General features: G+C 44.0%; 2 protein-coding genes across 5 annotated transcripts; one reads left to right on the top strand and one right to left on the bottom strand.

Moving 5' to 3' along the window:
• The first annotated feature begins 548 nt into the window (after positions 1–548).
• Positions 549–17,075, top strand: trdn (triadin). Of its 4 annotated transcripts, none has more exons than XM_083643284.1 (6): positions 549–900; positions 9,088–9,289; positions 10,874–10,915; positions 14,888–14,935; positions 15,511–15,663; positions 16,850–17,075. In XM_083643284.1, exons 2-6 carry the CDS (start codon positions 9,100–9,102, stop codon positions 16,870–16,872), a joined length of 456 nt encoding a protein of 151 aa, XP_083499410.1. In that variant the 5' UTR covers positions 549–900; positions 9,088–9,099; the 3' UTR covers positions 16,873–17,075. The 4 variants fall into 4 exon arrangements, with proteins under 4 accessions (XP_083499410.1, XP_083499408.1, XP_083499409.1 ...); XM_083643282.1 differs by having other exon boundaries at positions 15,511–15,693; XM_083643283.1 differs by lacking the exon at positions 10,874–10,915 and adding an exon at positions 9,524–9,538 and having other exon boundaries at positions 15,511–15,693.
• A 4,874-nt stretch (positions 17,076–21,949) lies between these two features.
• On the bottom strand, positions 21,950–25,234 carry LOC310782602 (trypsin-like). The gene is made up of 5 exons (XM_083643281.1): positions 25,092–25,234; positions 24,748–24,910; positions 24,214–24,494; positions 23,024–23,178; positions 21,950–22,624 (listed from the first exon to the last, which is right to left on the bottom strand). The coding sequence occupies exons 1-5, from the start codon at positions 25,132–25,134 to the stop codon at positions 22,478–22,480; spliced, it is 789 nt and encodes a 262-aa protein (XP_083499407.1). The 5' UTR covers positions 25,135–25,234; the 3' UTR covers positions 21,950–22,477.
• Between the last annotated feature and the right edge of the window lie 2,030 nt (positions 25,235–27,264).

Here is a 27,264-nt window from a genome sequence, read left to right as displayed (position 1 = left end):
TTTTAGCAACAAAAGTGGCAGTGTGACCCACCTGACTGTCCTCAACAAGGGAGCAGCGCTCTGAAGCTGTTGGACAAAAGGGTAATTTCCTTTAGAAAGTTCACAATAGTCCCCACCTCTTAATACCAATTTCGGGACAGTTCCAGCAGGACAGCGTAGGCGAGGCCACAGATGGAGCAGCAGGCTTATCAGCGGCTGTCTCCATCATTATAGCATGATTGATAACTCTAACAAGGACAAGTTCTGTTAGTCTAAAGGTCTGCGCTGCCCGACGCACAGGGAGAGAGACTTCTACCCACAGGGAGGGAGACTTCTACACCTCTACTTTCTTGTTCTCTCCATCCCTCATCCCCCTTTCCTCCATGCCTTCATCATCCCCTCCCTCCTCCTCTAATGTCCCTCCCTCTCCCTCTCTATTTTGGACGCTCAGAGGGGACAGAGTGACTCTCTCCCTCTCTCTCTCTCTCCCTCTCTCTCTCTCTCTCTCTCTCTCTCTCTCTGTCTCTCTCTCATTCTCCCGCATTCAACTTCATGGGAACTATGAACCCTCTGAAACTTTGACCAGAGCAACAAACAAACTTATAAAGAAGAAGTTTGAACTCTACAGGGAGAATAGAAACCACACAATTTTGTCCATTGGAGTTCCTTTCATTTTCTTCTGCGGGCAAAAAGGGTGGATTTTATTTTTAGACTCGCTGCGCTCCAGCTTAACACAACTGACGTGTGCTTTCGGCTGCTGGATTTGACTATTGCCTCCACAAGTGTTTTCTCACAATCAGCCAAGGCCAAAAGGGATTTAACACGGGAGATACATTCTTGTTTCTATGGTAACGTTGCTTTTCATAAGCCTTTGACAGACTAAAGGTTATAACTGAAAATCCAGCAAACTCAAACTCCAAGGTACAGTAAAAATCCATTTCACTCTATAGAACTTTAGTCATCTGATGTGTGATCTGAATGTTTGGCTGCGACAACAACTGTGGTAGTTAAGGGATTTTCATTGAACATATTAACGATAATGATCATTTTGTACATGTGAGCTCCCATATGAGCTATAAACTCCTAATAATAATTTCATTATTTCCCCTCCCCCGCTTTTGATAACTCAAACCTATTTATAACCCCCGTTATGAAACTTGAATTAGCGTTTATTCGCCAAGAGACCGTCTGGCTTGAGAGACTAACAGGAAGTGTAAACACAATCGGAAGTTCTGATTGTGTTTACACTTCCTGTGACTCATAAACCTAGTCTGACTCATAATGTGAGTCAGACTAGGTTTGACCAGGTTGAGTCAGACTAGTTTGAGCGGGCGTTTTGAACAGGAAGTCGTGACACAATGGATCAAGTGGGCGCCGGGCTACATAAGGTGAATATGAACCTTTGTTTATAGATGACATCCATGTTTTGGCTGGTTCACCGGGTCCTGTTGCAGCCACGCCCACTCCCAGATGCTGGCTGTTCAACAGTTGTATATATCTATGTATATATATTCATGTATATAGCTATGTATAGACACAAGAATCCTGGTCACAGATGCCAAACTCATTTTAAGAAAAGTGGTATATAGCATCTTTTATTTTTGTGTACTGTATGTGGGAGGATTTGACTTCACTTCCCTGCCAATTAAACAAATAAATACATAGAAAAATTACATTATACATGGCAAAAACATTACATACAAAACATTTCATTATGATCACAAATACCTATATGCACTTTATCTTATACAGCATAGAACTGGACACAGAAGAGAGTATAACATTTAAGCAGGTCTTCTAATAAAAATAGTACGGTAATAATAATGCTCGTTAGTTAAAATGCCGTCAGGTAATTGGCCAGGGGAAATGATTGGCAGGTAAATCATTGTTTTCCCCATTTATGCCTAGTAGTTGGCAAAAGTATTATTTTCACCTGTGTGCTTTTAAATTGATTCAAGATTCAAGATTTAAGATTCAAGATTTTTATTGTCACTCCGTACTACAAGTATCACGTGTGAAATTCTTGTGCTGTGAACTCCGTTTACAACATAGTACAAATATAACAGGGTATATGAGTGCAAAAACAACAAGAGACACAACAAGCAATAAGGCAGTAGAGTGATAAGACAAGTCAGAGACAGTGGCATATTCACTGCACATAGGTGCACATGTCATGTGCATACTTTGGACGTATTTAAACATTTTGATGCCCGCCTGATCGCATATCCATCAAATATACAACAATATGCTTAAGCATTAGCATATACAGTATACCTGTACATATTTGGCAGAAAGTTGATGCACCCCTGACAAGGGGGATATATGTTCTCAAGAGAGTCACAGTCCTCCTCCGTTCCATTCAGTAGTCTGCACCCATCATTCTAATTCTGTGCTCCTTCACTGTGGAGGCGGCAGCACAGCAACAGTTGGTGTCCATGTGTCTGTACCCCCATAGCGCTTGTCTGTGACAACAGGTGGGCTAGGTCATCTGTTTTGGAATGTAGGACACACACACGCATGCACGCACCAACACACACACACACACACACACACACACACACACACACACACACACACACACACACAGGGACAATGGCTTCAGGCAGTGGTTGTGACTCACACAGTGACAGAGGCGATCAGACGTGGGCTATATGAGGACTAAAATGACATGGTTTGGATGGGAATATTGGAGTGGAGAGCAACTGTGAATCCTGTTGTTGTTCCTACTTATGTTAACAGCTGTAGAGCATTTTTAATGTCTGATCCAACCTTCTGTCATTGTAACTGTGACTGTTTTACCTGCTGCGGATTACTGTGTTGGCCTGACCAGCGGTTGGGTTGGTTGGTTGGTTGGTTGGACCAGCTGTTGTCAGGGCTTGCTTCGCTGGATCAATGGTCAGCTTTTTATGACAAATAGAGGGGCAAAGTGAACCTCACTTCTTGCTTCAGCACTGTACCAGAGATTTTCTTCTGCCATTTATTTTCCCATAGACATTTCGTAAAATGCTTATAAAAATAGTTTTACTTGGTCAAACCAAACAGTTCAGCTATATTTAGAATCGGGAGAGACCATAGAACATTTCACTCAGACCAAAACTTTAAAAAAAAAACATTGAAAAAACATTTAAATCCGCAATTTCTTTTACATTTTGGTCCGAGTGAAATGTTATGTGGCCTCTCCTGTTTCTAAATATATCTGAACCGTTTGGTTTGAACGAGTAAAACTATTTTTATAAGCATTTAACAAAATGTCTATGGGAAAATAAATGGCAGATGAAAATCTCTGGTACAGTGCTGAAGCAGGAACTGACGTTCCACTTTGGCTCTCTATACACACACATGCACACCGATGACACGCACACAGACACAAACGTGTACATGCACACACACGCAAGCACACAGGCACTCACAGCTCCACTGCTTAAATGACACACAGGCCACTTGTTGAGATGGTTCTGGTTCTGGTTTCTTCACACACACACACACACACACACACACACACACACACACACACACACACATAAGGGCATGTGGGCGGAGTCATGTTGGATCGATTGTGTAGTTTGCCAGAAATTGCCACACAGAAAGGTCAGCCCTGAGAACAGCTACAGAATCAAAAGTAAGAAAGATAGATAGATAGATAGATAGATAGATAGATAGATAGATAGATAGATAGAGATTGATGGATTGATTGATTGATTGATTGATTGATTGATTTGTTGATTGATTGATTGATTGATTGATTGATTGATTGATTGATTGATTGATTGATTGATTAAAATAATTGAAATCAATTCTGAAACTGACAGGCAAGCACTGCAAACAAGTGTAATGTGGCTCTCTCTCTTTTTGTTCTGGTCAAAAACCTTGCTGGAACATTTTGCACTGATTTTCCTCTTTCAGAGAGCGAACTGGCTTTTTGTCAAGAATTTGCTCAAGGTTTAAACTTGGAGCAAAAGCGATGCCTCACTGCTTAGATACAGCAGCCATGGCTGTTGAAGAGTCAACAGACTGCTGAGTTTGAAATGCATTCAGGGCCAATAACAAGAAGAGGAGTGTCACTGAGTCTGGTCCAAGTTTAACTGCGGAAAGTTCAAAGACATCCACTCCTCACCAGCTGTCAGCCAAACAGGGTTGTAATTATTTAATTGATTTTTTACTCACAGATTGTTCACTATCATCATTATGTCAGCTTTGCCGTAGCAGCAGCTGGGCTACACTCGTTACATTAAAGTATTAGCTGCTTCTCCTACCAGAACTTTTTACTCTGTTATATTACAGTACTCTCGTTAACTACATTAGTACTGCTTGGACTGTAAATTCCTATGTAATGCCTATTTCACAGTCCTCCTATTCTTGTTGTATATATTGGGCTGCACTTGCAATTTTGGGGATTTTGTCTTTTATATAGCTTCTTTTTGTCTTCTGAATATTGATATGACCGCTACGCTGCATAGCCTACTTACACTTAGGCCACGTTCACATTACAGGCAAATCCGATTTGCTGATAAAGTCATTAATCTGGTTCTTCAAAGGATGCGCCTTCCCAGTGGTTTTTGGTGGTGCTAAACCAACATCAAGTTTGAAGCATAAAGTACCAATGGCACAAGGTAGCACTCACAAAACTTCAGGACAAAGGAGCTCTCAATTTCACCAATTTATTTGGCCATGTCACAAAAAATGCCAATGTTTCAGCCTCTCGGCCTTCTTCAGGGCATGGAGGAAATGGAACAAAATGGAGGTCATGCCATATATAGTAGAGTGAACAATTAGGAAGGTCACATGGTACACTTAAGGTCTCATTAAACTTTCCGCATCAGCGAGGAACGCGAGTGTCCGCGCGGAAAAGTGACGTCAAATCAGCAGACACGCCCCTCCGCAAGGCTCCGTGCGGACGGTTTTCGAGCGGCCGTGCGCACGCCGAAATTTGTAACTACGCGGACGCGGACGGGCGGACAAAGTGGAGTTTTCAAGACTCGCGCTCAATTCCGCCTGCAGAAACCCACACAGAGTATACAAGCTCCACACGTTTCCTCGTCGGATTCCGTGTCTCTCATTTCCGTGCGGCCGGCCAAAGCGTCAAGCATAATCCAGGCTTTAAAGGGATCAGGTCACATAAACATGTTTCATTTACATGGTGAAATTGCACATTTGCATACAATTAAAATAGTTATACATATGCACTTTGAGGTATACTTGTCTTTTCAGAGGGTTTAGAGGAAACATTTGAGAGAAAAGTCATCATTCAGTCCAGCAGGTGTCATTGTGTTGAGTGTGGAGATCCAGTACATTTCTCTCTGTGAGAGAAGTTTTGGTAGGTTGCCCCCTCTAGTTGGAGGAGTGACATGTTCAAGTCCCACAAATTTCAATGTGGCTGGAGAGCCATGGTTAGCTTCTTGGTAATGCTTTGCTATGGCATAGTCCATGTTACCTGTGCGGATGGCTGTTTTATGTTCAGATAATCTTTGTTTGAGTGTTCTCTTAGTTTGACCAATGTAAGAGAGTCCACAGGGACATGTGAGCATGTAGATCACTGATGTTGTGTTACAATTGATGAATTGTTTGATGGGATATTTCTTGCCAGTATGTGGATGATTGAAGGACTTGACATTAGTGGTGTTGTTACACTGACTGCAGTTTCCACATTTGAAGTTTCCTTTTAGATGGAGCCAAGTATGCACTGAAGACACATCAGTCAAAAGCACATTTGAAGCAGATTGCAAACTACCTCCATATGTGGTTTGGGACAAGTGACACAAATCAGACTTGGAGCGTCCAGACTCATAAAACCAATCTGGATAAAGGCATTAATAGGTCACTAAAGTTCACAAATCGGATTTGGCCTCCTAGTCTGAACATGGCCTAAGACACATTCCTCAGTAATCTTTATATAATGTGGCAATAAAAGTGATTTAGATTCAGATTCAGATTCAGATTCTGTTAGAAGTAGCAGGCAATGTGATGTCAGCGGATACGGTTGCCAAGTAGCACATATATTGGAAATAACATTTGGCCTATTTGAGCCTCGAGGTACACTCAAGCGGCCAAAACCATGGATGAATTTCGAAGCCAATACAGAAGTGGGTGGCAGGCGGCAATTCCTCTAACATCCACTAGGGGCCTTCTCCAAAAAAGTCTCCAAACCGGGCACAACTACATGCAATTCAATTAATGGGACCACAACCCAACTTCTCACTAAAAATATAGCCGATAGAATGTCATGATCAGCGGTGTCAAATGCTGCACTAAGAAACAGCATAGAGCACTCATCTATACATCTGCATACAATAGGACATCGTTAATAACCTTCAGAAGGGCATACTACTTAAAAATCCTGTCCTATTTTTCAAATAAAGTCTCTGCAACAGCATAACTATCACTTTTAATTTAGAGCTAAGCTGTGAGAACAGGCAGAGAAATAAGGGATTTCTTTTCAATCATCTGTCACAGCATGCCACATAGCTAATGCACAAAAGCAACCTAACAGTGGCACATAATTATGTTATGTCACACAGCAAGTTACAAAGAAAGCACAAATCCCTTTGAGTCGAGTAATGAAAACTTTCTTTAGATATTGAGAGAAGTCATTTGTCTTTTTCAAGTGAGCCACAATTGAATCTCCTCTCATCTCCTTGTGTAAACTCTCTTTCCTTTTCTCTCTCATTGAATTTCATCTTCTCTTTCTCTCCTCTCCTGTCCTCTCCTCACCCTCTGTCTCTCCTGTTCTTTCTCTCCTGTCCTCTCCTCACCCACTGTCTCTCCTGTCCTCTCCTCTCCCACTGTCTCTCCTATTCTTTCTCTCCTGTCCTCTCCTCACCCTCTGTCTCTCCTATTCTTTCTCTCCTGTCCTCTCCTCACCCTCTGTCTCTCCTGTTCTTTCTCTCCTGTCCTCTCCTCACCCACTGTCTCTCCTGTTCTGTCTCTCCTGTCCTCTCCTCACCCTCTGTCTCTCCTATTCTTTCTCTCCTGTCCTCTCCTCACCCACTGTCTCTCCTATTCTTTCTCTCCTCTATCTTCTCCTCTCCTGTCCTCTCCTCACCCTCTGTCTCTCCTGTCCTCTCCTCTCCCACTGTCTCTCCTATTCTTTCTCTCCTCTATCTTCTCCTCACCCTCTGTCTCTCCTATTCTTTCTCTCCTGTCCTCTCCTCACCCTCTGTCTCTCCTGTTCTTTCTCTCCTGTCCTCTCCTCACCCTCTGTCTCTCCTGTTCTGTCTCTCCTGTCCTCTCCTCACCCTCTGTCTCTCCTATTCTTTCTCTCCTGTCCTCTCCTCACCCACTGTCTCTCCTATTCTTTCTCTCCTCTATCTTCTCCTCTCCTGTCCTCTCCTCACCCTCTGTCTCTCCTGTCCTCTCCTCACCCTCTGTCTCTCCTGTTATTTCTCTCCTGTCCTCTCCTCACCCTCTGTCTCTCCTATTCTTTCTCTCCTGTCCTCTCCTCACCCTCTGTCTCTCCTATTTTCTCTCCTCTCCTGTCCTCTCCTTACCCTCTGTCTCTCCTATTCTTTCTCTCCTCTCCTCTCCTGTCCTCTCCTCACCCTCTGTCTCTCCTATTCTTTCTCTCCTCTCCTGTCCTCTCCTCACCCTCTGTCTCTCCTATTTTCTCTCCTCTCCTGTCCTCTCCTTACCCTCTGTCTCTCCTATTCTTTCTCTCCTCTCCTGTCCTCTCCTCACCCTCTGTCTCTCCTATTCTTTCTCTCCTGTCCTCTCCTCACCCACTGTCTCTCCTATTCTTTCTCTCCTGTCCTCTCCTCACCCACTGTCTCTCCTATTCTTTCTCTCCTCTATCTTCTCCTCTCCTGTCCTCTCCTCACCCTCTGTCTCTCCTATTTTCTCTCCTCTCCTGTCCTCTCCTCACCCTCTGTCTCTCCTATTCTTTCTCTCCTGTCCTCTCCTCACCCTCTGTCTCTCCTATTTTCTCTCCTCTCCTGTCCTCTCCTTACCCTTTGTCTCTCCTATTCTTTCTCTCCTCTCTCTTCTCTTCTCCTCCCCTCTCACTGTCTCTCCTACCCTGCCCTCTCTCTCCCAACCCCCTCCCCCATTCCCCTCTTCTCCTCTCCTCTCTTTCCAACTGTGGCACACGGTAATCACATTATGATGCCAAACACACAAAAACAACTATAAAGTGTGCAGCAGGATTCCCTAACGCACGTTCAGAAGTGCCTCGGCTGAACGTGACCCATTGATGGTGAAATGGTGGGAGTGCAGTTGTCAGTATCGTGCGCCACACACTTGGAGCGCTGTGCAATGTAACACTGTAGTTATATGTGGTGCCAAAGGCCTTAAGGCAAAGTGAAACTCAGGCAGGCAGAATTCTCGCCCCCACAGTCCCTAGACGGTTTGTTTGTTTGTTTGTTTGTTTGTTTGTTTGTTTGTCCCACATGGTACTGAAGCCTACCACTTGACCTGGGAAACTTGACCTGTACCCTGTAAAATGTATTGAAAAAAAAAACAGAAAAATGGAACCCCAGACTTTTCTTGTTGATCACACTTGTCTAAAGCAGGAACAAATAGCATGGCACAAATCATTTCTCCGGTACATTTTTGTACAGATTTAATGGTGAGGTCAGCAACTTTTTGTTCCAGCAGAAAACATTCTATAGTTTGATGTTTGAACATCATGGTCCTATAATCAATGTTGAAGTCCAAATTATTAGGGCATGTTTCCAAAAAAACAAAGCTGATATCTACCATGTACCATCTTATCACACATACTGTATTCCAAAAACTGCAAGCGCAGTGCAAAAGAGAGAGAGAGAGAGAGAGAGAGAGAGAGAGAGAGAGAGAGAGAGAGAGAGAGAGAAAGCAAGCTTACAAGTCATTTGATCAACACTAAAACCAAACTTGCTTCAAGTTAAAGTATCTTGTGATAATTGTATTGGCTTCAAGAAATTCAGTTTTTAAAATTGGCATGATGAAACCTTTATCTAGCCCTGCAATTTTGTTTCCCATACAATTTGTTTTGAAAGTACAACATCTTCCTCATCAAATCTATTTCTCTTTCTCTCACTCTTTCCTTCTGCCTTGCTTTCTTTCTTTCTCCTCTCTCTTTACGCTTCTCTCTCTCTATCCTCCGCCTCCTCCTACCTGCTCTTTTCCTCCCTCCGACAGCTCTCTCTACCAATGAGTAGTCAGGCCAGCAGCGGGGAGGCGGTCCCCCCATCTCCGCGGTCCACTCAGAGGAGTATATTGGATGACATCATACTGACCTTTAGTTCGCCGATGGCCTGGCTACTGGTCGTGGCGCTGGTCATCACGTGGTCGGGGGTGGCCATCGTTCTCTTTGATCTGCTCGACTATACATCTCTAGCAGGTAACGAGCACAATCACAGAATCAACATTTTTACTGTCATATTATTTTTTGAAATGTAAGTCATGTTATATTAAATAAAGCAAGTTAAGTATTTTTAGAATTCACTCATAATGATGATCATAATCTGTTTGTGATGCCTTGTTAATCAGGGGTGTAGTGGTCAATACAGAGGTGGGTAAACTATCCAAGGTGAGTAGTTTACCCACCGTGTTTTCCCCTCGTTGATTTATATAGGTGATCTGAAATCGGGTGAGTAAACTTCTCATCTCTCGTTTCAAAGAGGTGGGTGAACTGCATTTACTTGTGTTTACCCTCCACTACGCCCCTGCTCATAATACCTTATGATCACTTCAAAATCATTTTTCACATTTTAATTCAGACATCCATCATCTAAGCATTTTCTCAACACCCTGCCAGACATTTTTGAAGCGGGCTTCAAAAGTGGACGTGCTCTCTTACAAAGGTCGTCATTTTCAGCACATCCATGTGTGAAGTTAGGGTACACTGTCCATGTTGCCTTTCAACACATGTTAATAGCAACATTATGTGGTGTCCACATTTTCTTGCTTTAACATTTAGCGTGTCGTCCCTTACTAGACAGACGGATGTATTGAAAATGAAACTGGCTTTTTAAGAGTGACCATGCATTTCCTCAAACAGTTACATCTTCACGTAGCCTCTAACATCAGTCCTCCAGTTGGAGTCTTACCATAATGTACCAGTGCTCTGCAGCTGTGTACATATGCACTGATGAGGTCTGTCACCACTCCTGTTCACTTTAACTTCAAGGCCACATCCATAGACACAATACTTTCCACTCAATATGAATGGATAGAAAGAGCGCCTCCTCCTGGTGTATCACCGTAAACTGGTTTAGCGCATTTTAAACCATAGAGGATGCTCATGTTGCTGTGGAAATTAGCATTGTTTCACGAAATCTACATCTGCTTTCTCAATCTCATGTATCAAAAATATTGTTCATTTCAACGGCAACATCATCAAACGTTGAAACAGCTTAACTGCTGTGTGACAAGATGGTTGTAGTTTCACGTCACGATTTGAAGCATTTAGCACGCTATCCATAATGCTAATTCTTTTGTATGTATGCTGCTAATCTATCTTTGATTATTCCATAAACAAGCATACATCAGCATTCATAAACGTAAGCCTAAAGCATTAGCGTGCACTGTAGCAAACTAAATATATACCTGATGCACAAAGGTGAAACTGCAATCTTGCGGCCACACAGCTGGAAATTGCTCAAAAGAGATTATTTGCCACAAAGCTGCTGTACTCCAGTATTTCAAGTTGAATGGTAATGACCTTTCTATCAATTCTACTTCCTTGTCTCTACTCCTGTTCACAACCACCACCGCTGCCATAAATCACCTTTTAAAATCTGGCCTATCCTCCAGTGAGAGGATAGGTGAACTTCACACATCCACACACACACATCATCTCTTAACTCTTTCCTCCCTCCCTCCCTCTCTCACTCCCACCCCTCCTCCACCACCCATCCTCCACCCCTTCACCCTCACGCCGTCCATCTCCTCGTTGTCATGCCGACGCCATCCCATCCCAAAGGGTACACGTCATACTGTGACGACCCCGTGTGTTTATCTCCTGGTAAAAACAACAACAACCAAAACACCTAACTAACCTTTTTTTCTGCACTGCCTGCTTGTGCTGCCTGCTGCTGCTGCTGCTGCTGCTTTGCCTGTGCCAGACAGACGTGTGCGAAAATGAGAATAATCTCTATCCAATATCCAGTATCTAAAAACACGGGGCGCTGTATTTGACCTATAAAGCAGCTCTCCTCCGCCAGTAAGGCACCTAGCTTGTTAATCATTTCTCAAGTGATTCTGAATCTGATATTGGAAGCCATGTTCATACACTACAGTAGGCCTCGAGTGTAGGCTAGGCTTATGTTGGGCAGGTCTGGCCCACGCCTGTGTACTAGCCTCAGTCCCAAAACAGAGACTATATTTATCAAGCCTCTCCCAGCTGCAATCTCATCCCCAACAACACTTGACAACACAATATGAGTGTTGGCCAAATGTGGAACTTCCAGTCAGGCCCGTAGCCAGGGTTTGAGAAATACCAAGGTCATTTTAGCGCATCGCGGGGGGGCCCATGGGGGGCTGTACCCCCCCCCCCCCCCGGATAGAAAATGTTGTCCATTTTATTAAAGTAAAATGCTTCAATCTGGTGCACTTTGAGAGCACAATGAAGAGGCTAGATCTATAAAGGCTATAAAGGCTAGATCTACTACAGACATCATGTTAGATTAATATCCTCTTTACTGTGCTGTTGCTTTAAAATGATACAAAAAATAAATGTCTCCCCATATAATATAATTTATATTCTGCATACAGGTCACATGGCAGAATACTGCTCAATTAAATACAATGGCCCACCTACACAAACATCACTTACAGGGGAGTTACTTACCCATTCACTTCAATAGAACTGTCCCCAAAGTCTAGTCCCAATCTAGCCTCAATGGAAAATCTGAATGTTGTGGTGAGTTATCTCTCTTTGTTCTATAGCACACAGAGAGGAAGCAAATTGTTGCATTTCTGATCAACTGTCACATTAAAACATCAATGACAGATGAATATATCTGGGGGCCGGGGGGGGGGGGGGGGGGGGGGGTACCGAGGTCATGACCTCGGTCTCCTCAATGGTAGCTACGGGCCTGCTTCCAGTGTGTCTCTGGGTAGTTACCCAGTGGTGTTGATTTTCTATGGGCCCTGTAATAGCCCTTAGTGACTGAACGATCCATAATAAACTAGGTGCTTGTGGGGTAGAGATAACTCATAATAGCAGTCTCTCTTTGCTCCTGTTGGCATTAGAGGCTACATAGTTTATCATTTGATGGCCAATTTGACTATATTGACAGGAGACATAATAATGTTAAAGGGATCGTTTACTTTTTTGTTTGTTTGTTTTAAGTCTAGCCCTATTTGCTAGTACTTACCAATGATGATGTTGATTGGTGGAGTTCTTTCTCAGCACAATCCATGCTGTTCCTCATAGTAGCTCTGAAAAGTTGGGCAAAAATGAATGCAAGGTCAACGGGGTCACAAGCTGACTGAAGCTCAGTGAAATGTACTTTGTGTGCACCTTGGAGGAAATCTGAGCCTCACTACATACATAGCCTACAGGAGGAGTGTGATGAAGAAAACTGAAAGATAGAAACTAGGATGGATGTGTGAATGAGGTTGATATCTATAGGGCCCCTGTTTCACATTAGATGGTTATCAATATAATAGCAGATCTGTGCCTGTAGGGCTCAGGGTATTCCTGGGCTATTATAAATCTGCAGTGAAAAGCAACTGCCTTAGACTAATCCTGTGTTTGCTGAGGCGAATGTTTGCAGGCTGACAATGACCAAATGCTGTTCTGCATTTTTAATCACAAAGGCTTTATTCCCACCATGACATTTCAATAAAGGCCAGTGTGTGTAAATGACAGAAGGAGACATTTTGGGACAATACAGACGGGATGCAATTCTCCCTGATGTGAACCATCCTGAGAGAGAGAGAGAGAGAGAGAGAAAAGGGGGGTGAGAGAGAGAGAGGTGGGGGGAAGGGAGAGAAAGACAGACAGACAGACAGACAGACAGACAGACCGATAGAAAGACAGGGAAGGGACAGAGATTCAGGGAGAGAAAGTGTGTGTGAGAGAGAGAGCTAGACAGCGAGTGGAGGAGAGACAGAGGCAAGTGAGAGGAAGACAGGAAAATAAGAGAGAGATAAGAAAATCATAGGTACTGTCTGCAGTGAGAGCTTAATCAGCCACCTATCACCCCTTGTTCTTTCTTTCCCCGAGAGGGACAGGGCCAGAAGCACAAATAGGGATATTTTTATTGTATTTCGACACAGGAAAACTGCTCAATTTAGATTTAGAAAAGTGGAAAATCCACCGGCAGAGAATCCAGGGTGTTTTGGGGCCAAAAGAGTACATTTTCTGGTTCAGCAGTGAGTGAGTAGTCAGAGTTTTTGGGTCTCTGGTTATCGGAGAGTTGGGCATATTAACAAGTATTATTATTACTGGAACAAATTCTTATTTGTGGTAATATAGGCTTGGAATGCATCCGTTTTTAAACATTTGTGTATAGGGACACAAAGAAAGAAAGAAAGCATTGTTGTTTGATGAGGTTTATCATTTAGTCCTATCCAACTCTTTGCCAGCTATTTTTTTTAGATGTTTTGCAGAGCCCCTTAGGTTTTTATTTATTTATTTTATTTTTATCTCAGCTGCACAATTTGCTGTTTATCGTTCTGATGTGCCACCAGGACTACAAAAAGTAACAGATCTAGGAACACATGAAAGTTGGACTGAGACAGAATCGATTGAAAGAAAGAGAGAAGAAGATTGACAGCTAGAGAGAGAGAGAGAGAGAGAGAGAGAGAGAGAGAGAGAGAGAGAGAGAGAGAGAGAGAGAGAGGAGGATTTATTCTAGTCCTGGTGTGGGTGGGTGACACTGCCTGGAGTGGCCAATCAAATAAATATCAGTGCATTAATCAAACCAATCAAATAAACAATCAAATAAAATGTCAGCGCATGAATGAGTTGTTTATGAGGAGGAGCGATTATAAAAGGCCGCGTCACACTGGGCCACAAACAGGCAGACGCACTTTGTCCACTTCCTGTTGCTTATCCAGAGCCACAAAATGTGTGCTCTGTAAATTTATGTGATTTAAAATGTAGCGTCATAAAAAAGTCCATGTGATTACTTCCACCCGTGCTTTGTGGCATATTTGCCCCTAGCTGCACAGCATCAAAACGCCTCCTGTGTATCATTCACTGCTACAAACTTGTCATTTTCCCACCATGTTTACCTGCTATGAGTTTGTGGGCCATTGAACCCTGACATCACCTGCTGTCCCCTGCGGTGTGTGTGTTGTGTTCACCACCTACATTCAGGCGTCAACCTAAACAGCCGAGTGCCATTTTCACACGACCGGAGGCAAAAACAAAAAAAGTTGGTGACATCTCGAATGATGACTGGGAACAGGCAATAATGTCGGTGCGCTGACATTTTCGATAATACTATGAGGATTTAAATGGGCCGGTTTCATACCCCGAAACGGTGGAATGTCGCTCGAGAGCGCGGGAGCTGCTGTGCTATCTCTACATCCAGCTGTTTGTTGCTGTGTCCTCTTCATCCGGCATGTCTGCTGCATCGTGTCGAGCAGAGATAAGTCCTAACACGCTCGGTGGGGATGAAAACTGTCTGCTGTGTGTGTGTGTGTGTGTGTGTGTGTGTGTGTGTGTGTGTGTGTGGGGGGTGATTTTTCAAACTTGTTAATCGCATTATAGTCATGCAAAGTGGTTCCACATTCTAATACATGTTGTGACTGAATGATTGAAAAGGTACAACTACTTGTCATTGCTCTATGGCTTTTGTCTCTCTCAGCCTTTTCTCTCCCTGGATGTCTCTCTTTTCCATTTGGCTGCCTCTCTCTCTCTTCTTCTTCTCTGTTTGTCCTTGTGTCTCTCCTCTTGTGGCTTCTCTCTCTCTCTCCATCCTGTATAATGCTGCTGTGTCTGTTATTGCGGTTGTTCATGTGTCTCTCTTCTCCCCGTCAGGTATCCCCCCTCCCTCTTCCATCGCTAAGAGGGCCATGAGGTCTAGAGGCAAGAAAAACCTCCTAAATACTCAAATATTATATCTGATGTATCCTCTAGTACACCCTCCTATGCAAACTAATAGGTTTGCTTTCTCTGGATCCATGCTAAGCTAAGCACCCTGTAACCAAACTGAGACTTACAGCGCTGTGCCAGAATGGTAACAGTGTTTGTTTTTACTTATTGCTTATTTGCATTCCCTTATTAGTGGGACTCAAAATAGTACATAATAATCTAGCCTTGCAAATATTATAAGCCGTAAATATATAACCTTCTATTCTATTCTATTCTATTCTATTCTGATTGACTGTACTGTACTACCTTATTGTTCTTGATTCTATTTTTCTATTCTGTTATATTCTATTCTACTTTATTTCTTTCTATTCAATTTTATTTTTTCCACTTTAATGTATTCTATTCAATTTATTATATTCAACTCCACTCTAATATAAAATACTGTATACCATGCACAGTATGCTGTACTGATGATTACACACATATCTGCAATCGCACCACGAGAAAAAAACAGATTCAGTGAGTGACAGAGACAGGAACTCACCTCTCCCTCTCTGCTTCTCATCCAGTCTATTCCAAAACTTCCCCAGGTGGTATTCGCCCAATCAAATCAAGCCCTGCTGCAGCCCCCAGTGCAGTAACAGCCCAGGAGAGCGCCGATTGGTTGGAGATGTTGTGGACGTTTGCGGCCGGTTTGGTAGCTCCTGATGATGAGGAGGAAGGTATTCACCAGCTAACTGAAACCTTCACATGTAAGAAAACATGAGCTCACGCTAATTAAACATGACCTCACCTCACACCAATTAAGAGAGTGATAATGAGGGTGGCCATGATGAAGGTGACGTCATTTTCAAAAGATCTCTTGAGTTTGGGACAACATTGTATTAGCAATGATACAAGTAAATCAAGATGTGTGTTGTGCCAAACTCTACTCATGTTTGTGCTGAAAATTAGACTCATGTGTTTTGCCAATGATCATCATAATAACGCGGACAGTGAGGAGGAAAATAACACTAATGATGAAGAATTGTAAGAACAAAATCATATTCACTGAATAACTGTTATGATGAAGATGGTGTGGATGATGATGATGATATGTTGTGCTGACACTGAACCTTCATTCCATGGCAAACCCTATTCACCATTAACATTGACTGTGTGATGATGAAGATGATGGTGCTGATGATAATGATGATGATCAAATCAAGTAATCAAAATCCAAGCAAAAACATCAAAATAAAGAGATTAAAATCAGCAGCAGAGGGAGTTCCAATACAGTCAAGTTGTTTATTGAGACCCCTCTTGTTAGCACAAATTCTGAAATGCAGTCCTCTTGTTAGCGGTTGAATTAAATGAAAGAAAGAAAAAAATCACTCCCTTTTCTCAGTCAGAATCAATCATCCATTGGAAATGTTGTCAATTAACTAGGATCAAAACGTGAACTTTACCGTACTTCCAAGGCCCTTAGCAGATGCTGATTGTTGTGTAAAATAAGAATACAATAAGTGTGGCAGTAAGATGTACAGTACAAGTCAAAGTTCATGTATCATGAATATAACAAGCAGCCAGTATACAATACAGAGTGAATGGCCAAAACAACAGCAGCTAGACAGAAGAGTGAGCAAAAAGCATTGCTCTAACCGTATTCAACTGAGCATCAACAAAACAGGTAGTCTAATAATTAAGACGTGCTCGGAGTGGAAATGTGAGCCAAGCAGTTCCTTTTTCCCCCACAAATAAAGAGGCATGTCATTGTGGGAATTCTAGGAAATTAGAACAATAAGTTTTTTTTTTGGGAGAAACTCCAAATTGCTGTCACAAAATGGCACAAGATGGGAGCTGTAAAAACAAAAGGATCGACAGTATTTCTCTGGTATGAAAAGAATCATTTTCTCTTGTGTCTTTCAGCCTTCCACTCTGAGGAGCTCTGAAAAGGAGGAGAGGAGAGAGAGAGAATTGGAACGTAATGCTATATATGGAGGAAGAGAGAGGTGGAGCGAGGAAGAGGAGGAGAGGAGAGGAAGGTGTCTGACTAAAGTGGAAGAGGAGAGGAGACAGAGAGAGAGAAGGGGGAGGATGTCAATCTCACTGCTGTTTCTTTCTGTCCGTCTGTTCCTGGATTTTGACAAATAAAAAGTGCCTATATGAATCCGTCGCCTCTGTGTCTTTTCTGTGTGTAACAGAGACATAACTACAATCTGAGTGAAATAAAGGGTTTAATGGCAGGATCATTTTGTAATGTCTGAATTTGATTGAGTAAATTATGGGGGAGGGGGGGGGGGATGCTAACGATGATGCAGCAGCAGCATACTAAAATATGAATAGAGTAGAAATGGCCCCAGTAGTTTTACAGTCAGTCTTGTAATGCAACACAATGTGACAACAACACATGTCAGTGTTTGGGCTTCAACATGGTTTGAAAGCAGCATGTCGAAACTGTCTGAATTGTAGCGTCTTTATATTTCTCACAAGCTGCATACTACAATACAGTACAGTATATAGAACTTAGGAAAGGTACTATTCAAAATGCAGTTTTCAGACAAAACTATGTGTCATTTCTCACATACCTCATGGTACAATAACAGTTATCTAGGACCTAGATTCTAGGGTTGTGTTGTATTGAACAGAATTTCTATACTCCACTTGACCCACCAATCATAAAAAAACACACAAACTCATTCTCTCGCTCGCTCGCTCTCTCTCTCTCCCTCCATCTCTCTCTCTTTCTCTCCCTCATGCATGATTTGACCCAAATTATATTCAAGCACCCCCGTCCACTCATGTGCCTTTCATGGGATGGAGAGCTTACACACAGTGCCAATGTGGGCTACTGAATCAAATAATACATTACTCACTTGAAGGGGAACAGGTCATGTTCCACTTCTCTTCCCTCTCTCTCTCTCTCTCTCCATCTCTCTCTTTCTCTATCTATCTATCCATCTATTAATCTCCACTGCAGGTGGTGTGAGTTGGAGGTGACCAATGACTAAAAGAAGCCCCCGCAGTCGGCATCACCTGAGTTATACGAGATGACAGTAATGATCCACTGGTCTCAGGTGGGACTGGGAGAACACCTGTGTGAGGAGGAGGAGGAGGAGGAGGAGGAGGAGGGAGCTAGCAGACACGACACGGAGGACCTGCCTGCAGCGTGTCCCTGGAGTCTCTGGACGACACCGACAGAGAGCCTGAGCGTTGAAGGGGGGAAATGAGTCTCACACTTGTGGGTGAAAATGAATGAGCGGCTCAACAGCCGTCTGTGGTTTCTTTATTCAGACAGGTCGGGATGAGAAAAACCTTAAAGTGACAAACTCGAAGATTTTCACTCGGATGTCCAGATTCCAGGGCAAAGGACACACACCAAGTTTACTTGCTACACCATTTTGAAGTATGCTGGTGGCAGGCAGAGAGAGGCACCAAACTGCGAGTTCATCATTCTTCTGGAGATAAGGAGGACGGTAGAACCCACAATTGAAAGAAAATGTTGAGGTGTGTGAAGATAAGAAGAATGGGCTGTAAGCCTGAGCATGAGAGCAGCAGCTATACAAGATACAGGGACACCTCATATTATGATCTTATAGCACTTCAGCATGCAACCATGCAGCTAGCACTGCATCGTGAGTATGAGAGGTAGTATGGACAGGAGGGGATTGTATGCAGTCATTAACGATGCCTGTTATTGGAATATTAGCCATGCCTGACCTGTTGTTTCACCTGCAAATGTGACAGAATGTGAGCTGCCAAAACTGCAGGAACTGTACAATCAGCGGTGCCTCAGGAGGTCCCGGAAGATCATCAAGGACACGAACCACCCGCACAACAGCCCAGTTCTCCCTGTTGCCCTCAGGGAGAAGATACAAGGTCCCGAAAGCACGCACAAGCCGCTTGCAGGACAGTTCATTTCCACAGGCCACCAGACTCCTCAATAAATAAACCTGGATTATTGACATTTGCACACCTCCCTGCACACCTGGACACGTTTTTTTAATATACATTCCATCTCATTCTATTTAATATTTAATACCTTTACTACCTATTTATTACCCTTCGTATTTTAGTGTTGCCACAACTGCCTTACTAGTTAACTATATACACGTCGCTTCCACTATGCCACTGCATACGTACGTTCTCTAAGGAGAGAGTCAGAAAGCATCAGAGGAGGGCAGATAATATATAGAAGAGAGAGATGTGAGTCAGGCGGGACGTGATTGTATTTATCGAACAGATGAGTTTTCAGCTCATGATGGAAAATGGGGAGTGACTCAGCTGTCCCCGAGTGAAGTGGCAAAGTCATTCCACCAATGGGGAGCCAGGAGAGAGAAGAGTCCAGGATGGATTGAGCGATAACAGACTCACAGCGGGGGAAGGGAGAGAGCTGTAATGGCAGAATGCATACAGTATGCTGGCTGGTGTGCGGGGGCCGGAGCATGGCCTGGAGGACCTGGTGGTGTGAGGCTAGGAGAGAGTGCTTTGGGAGTCCGGCCAGGAGGGAGTTGCAGCTGTCCAGACAGGACGACTATAAAGCATGAAAGGAGAGAGGTGTGTAGACTGCAAACCTGCAGCAGCCACAGATGAACAATAAACGTGGTCTATCTTAAACAACGATCTTGGAACAGAAAAGAAGAAACAATTACACGTCAAAACCTACACTGTTATGCCCCGGACCATGTGATGTGCTCAGGCTACGAACACTAAGTCCACCAAAGACCTGTAACAAAAGCACTGGCGCTGTTCTGTCATTCATTCCACTGAATAGAATGGGGACACCTCGCCATTCCGAAGTGTCGGCATTCCGATCATTGACTTCTATGCTTTCGGAGAGGCGGCCCTTTTTTATCTCCAAAAAATGTTTCGCCGAGAGGTTAGGTTAGGCTTCGGCGTGGGGGGTGGGAGAGGTTAGGTTTAGGGTTAGGGTCTGGGGGAGGGTTCTTTCGCAATGGCGAGGTTAGGGTTAGAATTTTGTCGGAATGCCGGTATTTCGGAGTGCCGACATTTCGGAATGCCGAGGTGTCCCCGAATAGAATAGCCTAGTAGCGTTTTCAGCTGAGAGCGCTGAACCTGTTCTCGAGTTGAAAGAATTTTAACTTTTCTGAAGCGCACCGCGAGCGCACCCAACGAGGATGAAGCAGGGGGCGGGACCAAGAGCCGGCATCCTGTTTAATAGCTAGCGTCAGCTAGGCTAATGTTTAGCATAGCAACAACACCATTCTCAGAGGTCCCCCCCGCCCCAGCGCTCACCTGATGCAGCCAAAAAAGTGCTCAGTACCACCAGCGCTTCAAGTGCTCAACAGGTTGATTGGTGGACACGCCCCCTAAGCCCATTGAAAATAGAGGAGACAGGAGACAGGTGGTGTGTTTATCCGGCTGTTACCTCACCTGTATTTTTCGTGCTGTGAAACTGTCATACTAGCAGCGCTTACAGCGCGCCAGTCACACCGTGTATGGGTGTGCCACCGCGTGCCACGTACGGCCGACCAATCGGTGTAACTGCATCACTCAGTCACGCTGTTGCAGTCCAGCCAGTATAGGACTTCAATTCCTCCTGTATACTTCTCTTATTGTGTCTTTCTGTAGCAACATTTTGGGGTTAGCGATGACCTTCAAAACACTCAAATGCCTTGGCATATACTGTGGAATCCTTACATCTTTAAAAAGCCAGCGTTGTCCGGAATTCAGAATATTTCAGACTGGCAAACTGCACACGTTTTGAAACAACATGGTAGCCACAACACTCACTCGGCACAGGAGGAACAGCACCATGTTAGAGCTGTTTCCATGTGACTCCATTCCCCCACAGTCAGCTTCACAGCAGGAGCCAAGCTTCTTACAGAAAACACACAGCAGCACTGAGATCCACTGTGTGTGTGTGTGTGTGTGTGTGTGTGTGTGTGTGTGTGTGTGTGTGTGTGTGTGTGTGTGTGTGTATGTGTGTGTGTGTGTAAGTCACAGCTTGTGCTCCTGTAAGTCTATGGGAGTGCATACTGTGTATGTGTGTCTGTTAGTGTACATATAAAGTACATATTTTGCTAATTATGTGCGGGTGCATAGATCAGTTCACATGTGCGCCTATGTCTTTGCATGGGTCTGTGTGGGTTGTTGTTGTTGTTGTTGTGGTGTGTGTGTGTGTGTGTGTGTGTGTGTTGTGTTGTGTGTGTGTTCGGCAAGGCAGTGTGATCCCTTTGATCTCTACAGCAGCATGGAGAAACAGATTACCTTTCAGTGCCGCAGTGACAGAAAGGCATTTTCAGGTTGACAAAGCTCACCGGCAAATTTAATATCCTTCTCGTTTCACCAGCAAAACACACACGCACAGCAAGTTATGTGGCAAAGTGCAATTGCATTTGTTTGTAAAAGCAATTGTCATAATGGAACAATATAGCCTACATCTCGTTAGCTCATTTCTTGAAGAGATTAAATTCACCGCTGTGCTCCGGGGCTATGCTTTTAAACAGGCAGCGCCTAAACCACAAATTCAGTTGTGAGAAGATTAAAATGGATTCCCAAATTATTGATACGGTTGATGGATTTCTGGCTGTCAAATTATAATTTTGCATTAAAATGCTGGTTATGCTGTAAAACGGCACCGAACAAAATGGAACACCACAAGGTTAAAGGATTATTATTATTATTATTTTTTTTTACAACCTGGATCTTATTACCTTACCTTATTTTCAGCTTAGTTTATGTTATGCTAGTCACCCAGAACAGACATTTCTTAAAATGATTCAGTATAGGGCCTTCTTTATGTCACCTTTAATATAGAAGAAATATTATTTTTTTTATAATAAAATATCAATCAAATGTGTTTTTCTGATGTGCAGACGCTCATTCTTTCATTCATTTTGGCTCTTTATTTTGCTCAGTCACCCCCTACTTTAATAGGAACAATAAGTCTGCGTCTTTGATGCGCATACGTACTGTATATAGGAGTGATGCAGGGACACACTGTAAGCCCCTTTATATATAGATAGATTCTAAGCAATCACTATTAAATCAGGAGAGGGAGCTAAAGGCAAGGCAAAGCAACGTTTATTTGTATAGATTTCATACACAGAGGCAATTCAACTTTACATAAAGAAAGATAAGAGCTATTCTTTTCACACAGGATATAGACTTTCAGTTTTCACCTTCTTTATTCACCTTATGCAGCCCCGGCCACTTGACCCATTGTATCGCGACTTCCTGTTCAAAACCCCGGCTGTTTTACCTGCTCAAACTAGTCTGACTCACCTGGTCAAACCATAGTTTGACTCACATTATGAGTCAGAATAGGTTTATGAGTCACAGGAAGTGTAAACACAATCGGAACCTCCGATTGTATTTACACTTCCTGTTAGTCTCTCAAGCCAGACGGTCTCTTCTGAATAAGGTGAATACAGGGAGCTGTGAATTATGGCACTGAAGGAAAGTGGATTTTCAAATGAATGAGTGCTAATGCTTTAATGACGCAGTGAGAGAGTCACACTGCACACAGCAAATCACACAGTTAAACGCAGATTTGATGTATGCTAATATAACTTCCTAAGTCAGCGCTGCTCGTCAGCCACATGTGATGTTCTTGATCCAGTCGATGTAATTGCACACTTTTGTGTAGACCCCCGGCTTGCCTTCCTGAGCACAGCCAAACCCCCAAGACACCACACCCTGGATCTTATTGTCACAGACCATGGGACCACCAGAGTCACCCTGAAGGAGAGAGAGAGAGAGAGAGAGGGAGAGAGAGAGGTTATTTGGTGGGTAGGCCAGCAGATCAGACTCTGGTTGTGTCAGCTTCCAGGTATGAATGTGAACAGGGCGCTCCTGAAAAAGAGAGCATTGCTCTCAGGGAGACTCCCCCTGTATAAACAGGTTAATATATATATATATATATATATATATATATATATATATATATATATATATATATATATATATATATATATATATACACACACATCTTTGAAGAAGTAGCTGTGTGTGTGTGTGTGTGTGTGTGTGTGTGTGTGTGTGTGTGTGTGTGTGTGTGTGTGTGTGTGTGTGTGTGTGTTTGCGCGTGCGTGCGTGCGCGCGTGCGTGCGTGTGTTGTGGCTGTGAGCTTGAAGTCACCTGACAGGAGTCTTTTCCTCCCTCTATGAAGCCAGCACAGACCATGTTCGTACTGAACCTGGGACGATCGTCATTATAGGCCTCGATGCATTCCTCGTCACTCAGGATGGGGACACGCACGCACTGCAACTCATCAGGGAAGGGACCTACTCGACCTGCCGGAATACAGACAATAAGCACACATAAAGGAATTGTTTTGATCCATTTGATGCCATTAAGTACAGCATGCTAATAGTCAGCAGTTCACACTGTGATGGTTAGATCACAGGAGAAAAAGCCCTTCATTCGTAGCCTAACCCGTAGAGGGGCATGACTTTGCCTCTCTAATATACCTTGTAGGACATACATGGGCAAACTACGGCCCGCGCGGGCGCCACCTGTGTGGCCCGCGATGGAATTGCAATTTTTTTTTTTTTTTTTTTTTTTACACAGTGCACCTGAACGCAACATGCAAGATACCCGCTGAATAAGTGTCCAAATGTTCATGTCATTCTGGCCAATACTCCACTTCTGCATTTCAGTCTGGAATATGGAATATCTTTCAATAATCTTTATGACTAAAAGGCTACATTGAATTAGAAATTTAAATAATTAACTCATTGGTTTTGGATTTATTTAGCTTCAAGACTGCATTTTTGTTCGTGTGACCCGCAACACAGGCTTTGATCATCCCGGGCCACTTACTGATACTTATGCTTAAATTAACCCACTCATATTCTGATTTATTTCAAGAAAAACATTTTGGCTAGTGGAAATTCTAATTGGCTGGTAACTTTAAAATCTAGCAGCCATATTGGCAGGTGGTCAAAAAAGTTAATTTCAAGCCCTGAGAGCAGGTGGTGACATAGGAGTGAGTGAGAAAAGGATGAAATATTGGTGGTTAAGACTGAATAATGACATCACAACTGTTCATTTAAAATGAGTTATTCCTCTAAACGTGGCTTCAAATGCACCAAATTTTTCACGCTGGCGCCGTTCGGCCCTCAGCAAAACCTGGTAGCGAGGACATTTTTTGTGGCCCTCTCTATCATCAAAGTTACCCATCCATGGGTTACGGCATGACAATATTTGTTCGGCCCCCGGCAACAATCTGGGTTTCTCATGTGGCCCCCCATGAAAAATAATTGCCCACCCCTGTTGTAGGACAAGTACAACTGTTGGCTTTTTGAAACAATACAAAAGGACTTTACCGTCAAGCCCTGGGTACGTGTTCCCCCATCCAGAGACACTGCACGACACCCCCTCAGCGGCGCAGTTTGTGGGGAGCGTGGCAGGGCTCACATCGTCGCTCAGAATGGCCGGCCGGCTCAGCTTGATCAGCATGATGTCGTTGTCCAATGGGCACTCGGTGTTGTTTTCGGCATAGTCTGGGTTGTAGTCTGGGTGGGGGATAACCTGGCTGGACTCAATGAGCTGTTCGGGGCCCTCAAGATGCCGTAGGCTGTGCATTCCCAGCCCGACTAGAAATGACCTGGAAGAATTAAACAACGCATTATAGAGACCACGATGTTCATCTGAGAACTGAGAAGTGATCGGAGAAGTTTCCTTCGCACTTCCCACCCTAAATGACTATAGTTTCAAGGAACTCGCAACCAGTCATGAATTACAGTCAAATATATATGTTTTCGAATGCAGTAAAAAAAACAAAAAAAAAACAGTTTTAAACACCAGTTAAACTGTTTCAAACAATCTGTTAGCAGTGGTTAGTGACAAAATATCCTTACTCTTGTTCGCAGTGTGCAGCAGACAGCACCCACTCACTGGACAGAAGAGTCCCTCCACAGTAAAGGGTCATTAATGGCCCCTTGAAGAGAACTGCTTGCCAGGGCTTTGAGTGCTTTGGGCACTCATGACCTCCAACAATCTTGTCCTCGTCCTCCAGGGCAACTGTATTATTGTAATGAAAAGTGAACACATAACAGACACAGAAGTTGACACGTCATTCCTGTATCGTTGACATCCAGTTAGACATAGCTACATGTGAGACCTGTGGACACCATTAGATGCCCTGTTTCAACTCTTGCATCATCAGACTTAATTAATGCCGATATAAATTTGTGTAGCATACCTGCCCATCCAAAGAGTGCCAGAAGAAGGAGGAGATGCTTCATGCCTTCTGTCTGTCTGGTTAGGACTATAGTATAGTGTGTCCTCAGCCTCTATTGTCAATGTATTTCGTGCTCTGATCTGTTCTGTCTCAAGGTCTTCAGATGTACACATCAAAGAATGACACCTTGGAGCCTGTCACTGGCTTTAATAAGACTGTGATGACCCAGCCTTCTCTGCTGGCTGCGCTCCCATTGGCCGCTGGTTTCCTTTTGCTGATGGCCAGTGGGCGGAGCCTACAGGGCTGTCTGGTTGAGTACAGCAGCGGCTGACATTACTGTCTTTCAAAGGCTGTAAGGGGCGTATTTTTAAAGCTATAGATTGAAGATGCTGGGATCATATCAAACTTGAAGACCTAAGGCAGTTGTCAGTCAACCTTCACCAAGGGCCACAACATTGGGAAATGAGAATCACATGAAGGGCCGGACATACATAGTTTATTGACATGCTAATATACATTTGATTATATTGTTGCATGTCCCTTATACCCATCTATTTAATCGGAAAAACTGTTGCAAGCAAGCAAAACTTTATCTATGTAACACAATGTGCTTCACAAAACATAAGCTACCATGGAGTTAGCCACAAAACCATTAAGAAAGAATAACTAAGGTGTATAATTTGATAACAGGTATCTCCCCGTGATGTTGTCATCAGCGATGTCATAAATTGTGACATTATCAGTGATGTCAGAGGCATTGTGACATCATCATCAGTGATGTCATAAAAGCAGTGGTGACATCATCAGTGATGTCATAACAGTCCCACTGACCATGTCTTTAGTGATGTCATAAGAGTAACATCAAGTCCCAGGGGCAGACACTGAAAGAAGTGGGAGTCTGACTTCAGACCCCCGTCTTCAGCCATGGACAGCTGTATGTTGCCAGCTCCAGGACAGGTGATCCAGCATCCCTGAAGTATGTCATCAAGGAGCAGAGAGGGCGAGGAGGCTGCGTAGCTAGCAGCTAGCGGGTGTAGTTCGGTCAAAAGAAAATAGTCCTCCATGAAACTGCTCATATGAGGGGGGTCTGGTGAGACGAAGGAGGAGCACGGCCGGGAGAAACCCACAGAGCCTAGATCCTCCATGCACCGAAGGGCCAATACTGCGGCGTAGCACTAGCTCTATTGCAGCGGATTGGGTTCTCTTTTACCCCTCCCGCGGGCAACGTTGCAGATAGAGTAGTAAGGCTGATCCGTAGCGGCTTCTGGGACGTGAGTCGGGGTCTTAATTGGCCTCGGCTGGGTCTACTGGGCGAGGGTGTATGATGTTGACAGACCCGAAACACCTTACGACCCCAGATAACATCACTGATGACACGTCCTAGCGCATGCGGTAGCAGTGTATTTGAGAATGTAGAATCCTGGCTTGCCTCTGGCCAGTGACACTTAGGAAAGACTAGGTGACAACCAAGTATAGTTTGGTGACGAGCTGGAGAGACAGTTGACGGCCGGAGAGACGGCAACCCGGTACGGGATGGGATTAGCACCCCATCTTGGCTCTCTCGTGAGGGAGAAATCCACAAACGCTACGGATTAGCCTTCTGAAAATCTGCGCAAGATCGGCGCGGCCTGGGGTCCTCCAGGCTAGAGCGAGGTGCTCGACGCAGGTAAATGACGTGCAGCGCACAGGCCCTCTTGAGGCGTCCTTGAGGCATCCCTTCAGCCTCTGGATTGCCTTTGTCATGAGGGGGGTCTGGTGAGACGAAGGAGGAGCACGGCCGGGAGAAACCCACAGAGCCTAGATCCTCCATGCACCGAAGGGCCAATACTGCGGCGTAGCACTAGCTCTATTGCAGCGGATTGGGTTCTCTTTTACCCCTCCCGCGGGCAACGTTGCAGATAGAGTAGTAAGGCTGATCCGTAGCGGCTTCTGGGACGTGAGTCGGGGTCTTAATTGGCCTCGGCTGGGTCTACTGGGCGAGGGTGTATGATGTTGACAGACCCGAAACACCTTACGACCCCAGATAACATCACTGATGACACGTCCTAGCGCATGCGGTAGCAGTGTATTTGAGAATGTAGAATCCTGGCTTGCCTCTGGCCAGTGACACTTAGGAAAGACTAGGTGACAACCAAGTATAGTTTGGTGACGAGCTGGAGAGACAGTTGACGGCCGGAGAGACGGCAACCCGGTA

This window comes from Poromitra crassiceps, assembly GCF_964638095.1.
Source record: "Poromitra crassiceps genome assembly, chromosome: 9".
Classification (NCBI taxonomy): domain Eukaryota; kingdom Metazoa; phylum Chordata; class Actinopteri; order Beryciformes; family Melamphaidae; genus Poromitra; species Poromitra crassiceps.
The sequence above is the reverse complement of the archived record's forward strand: the minus strand, read 5'-3'. Positions and strand labels throughout refer to the sequence as shown.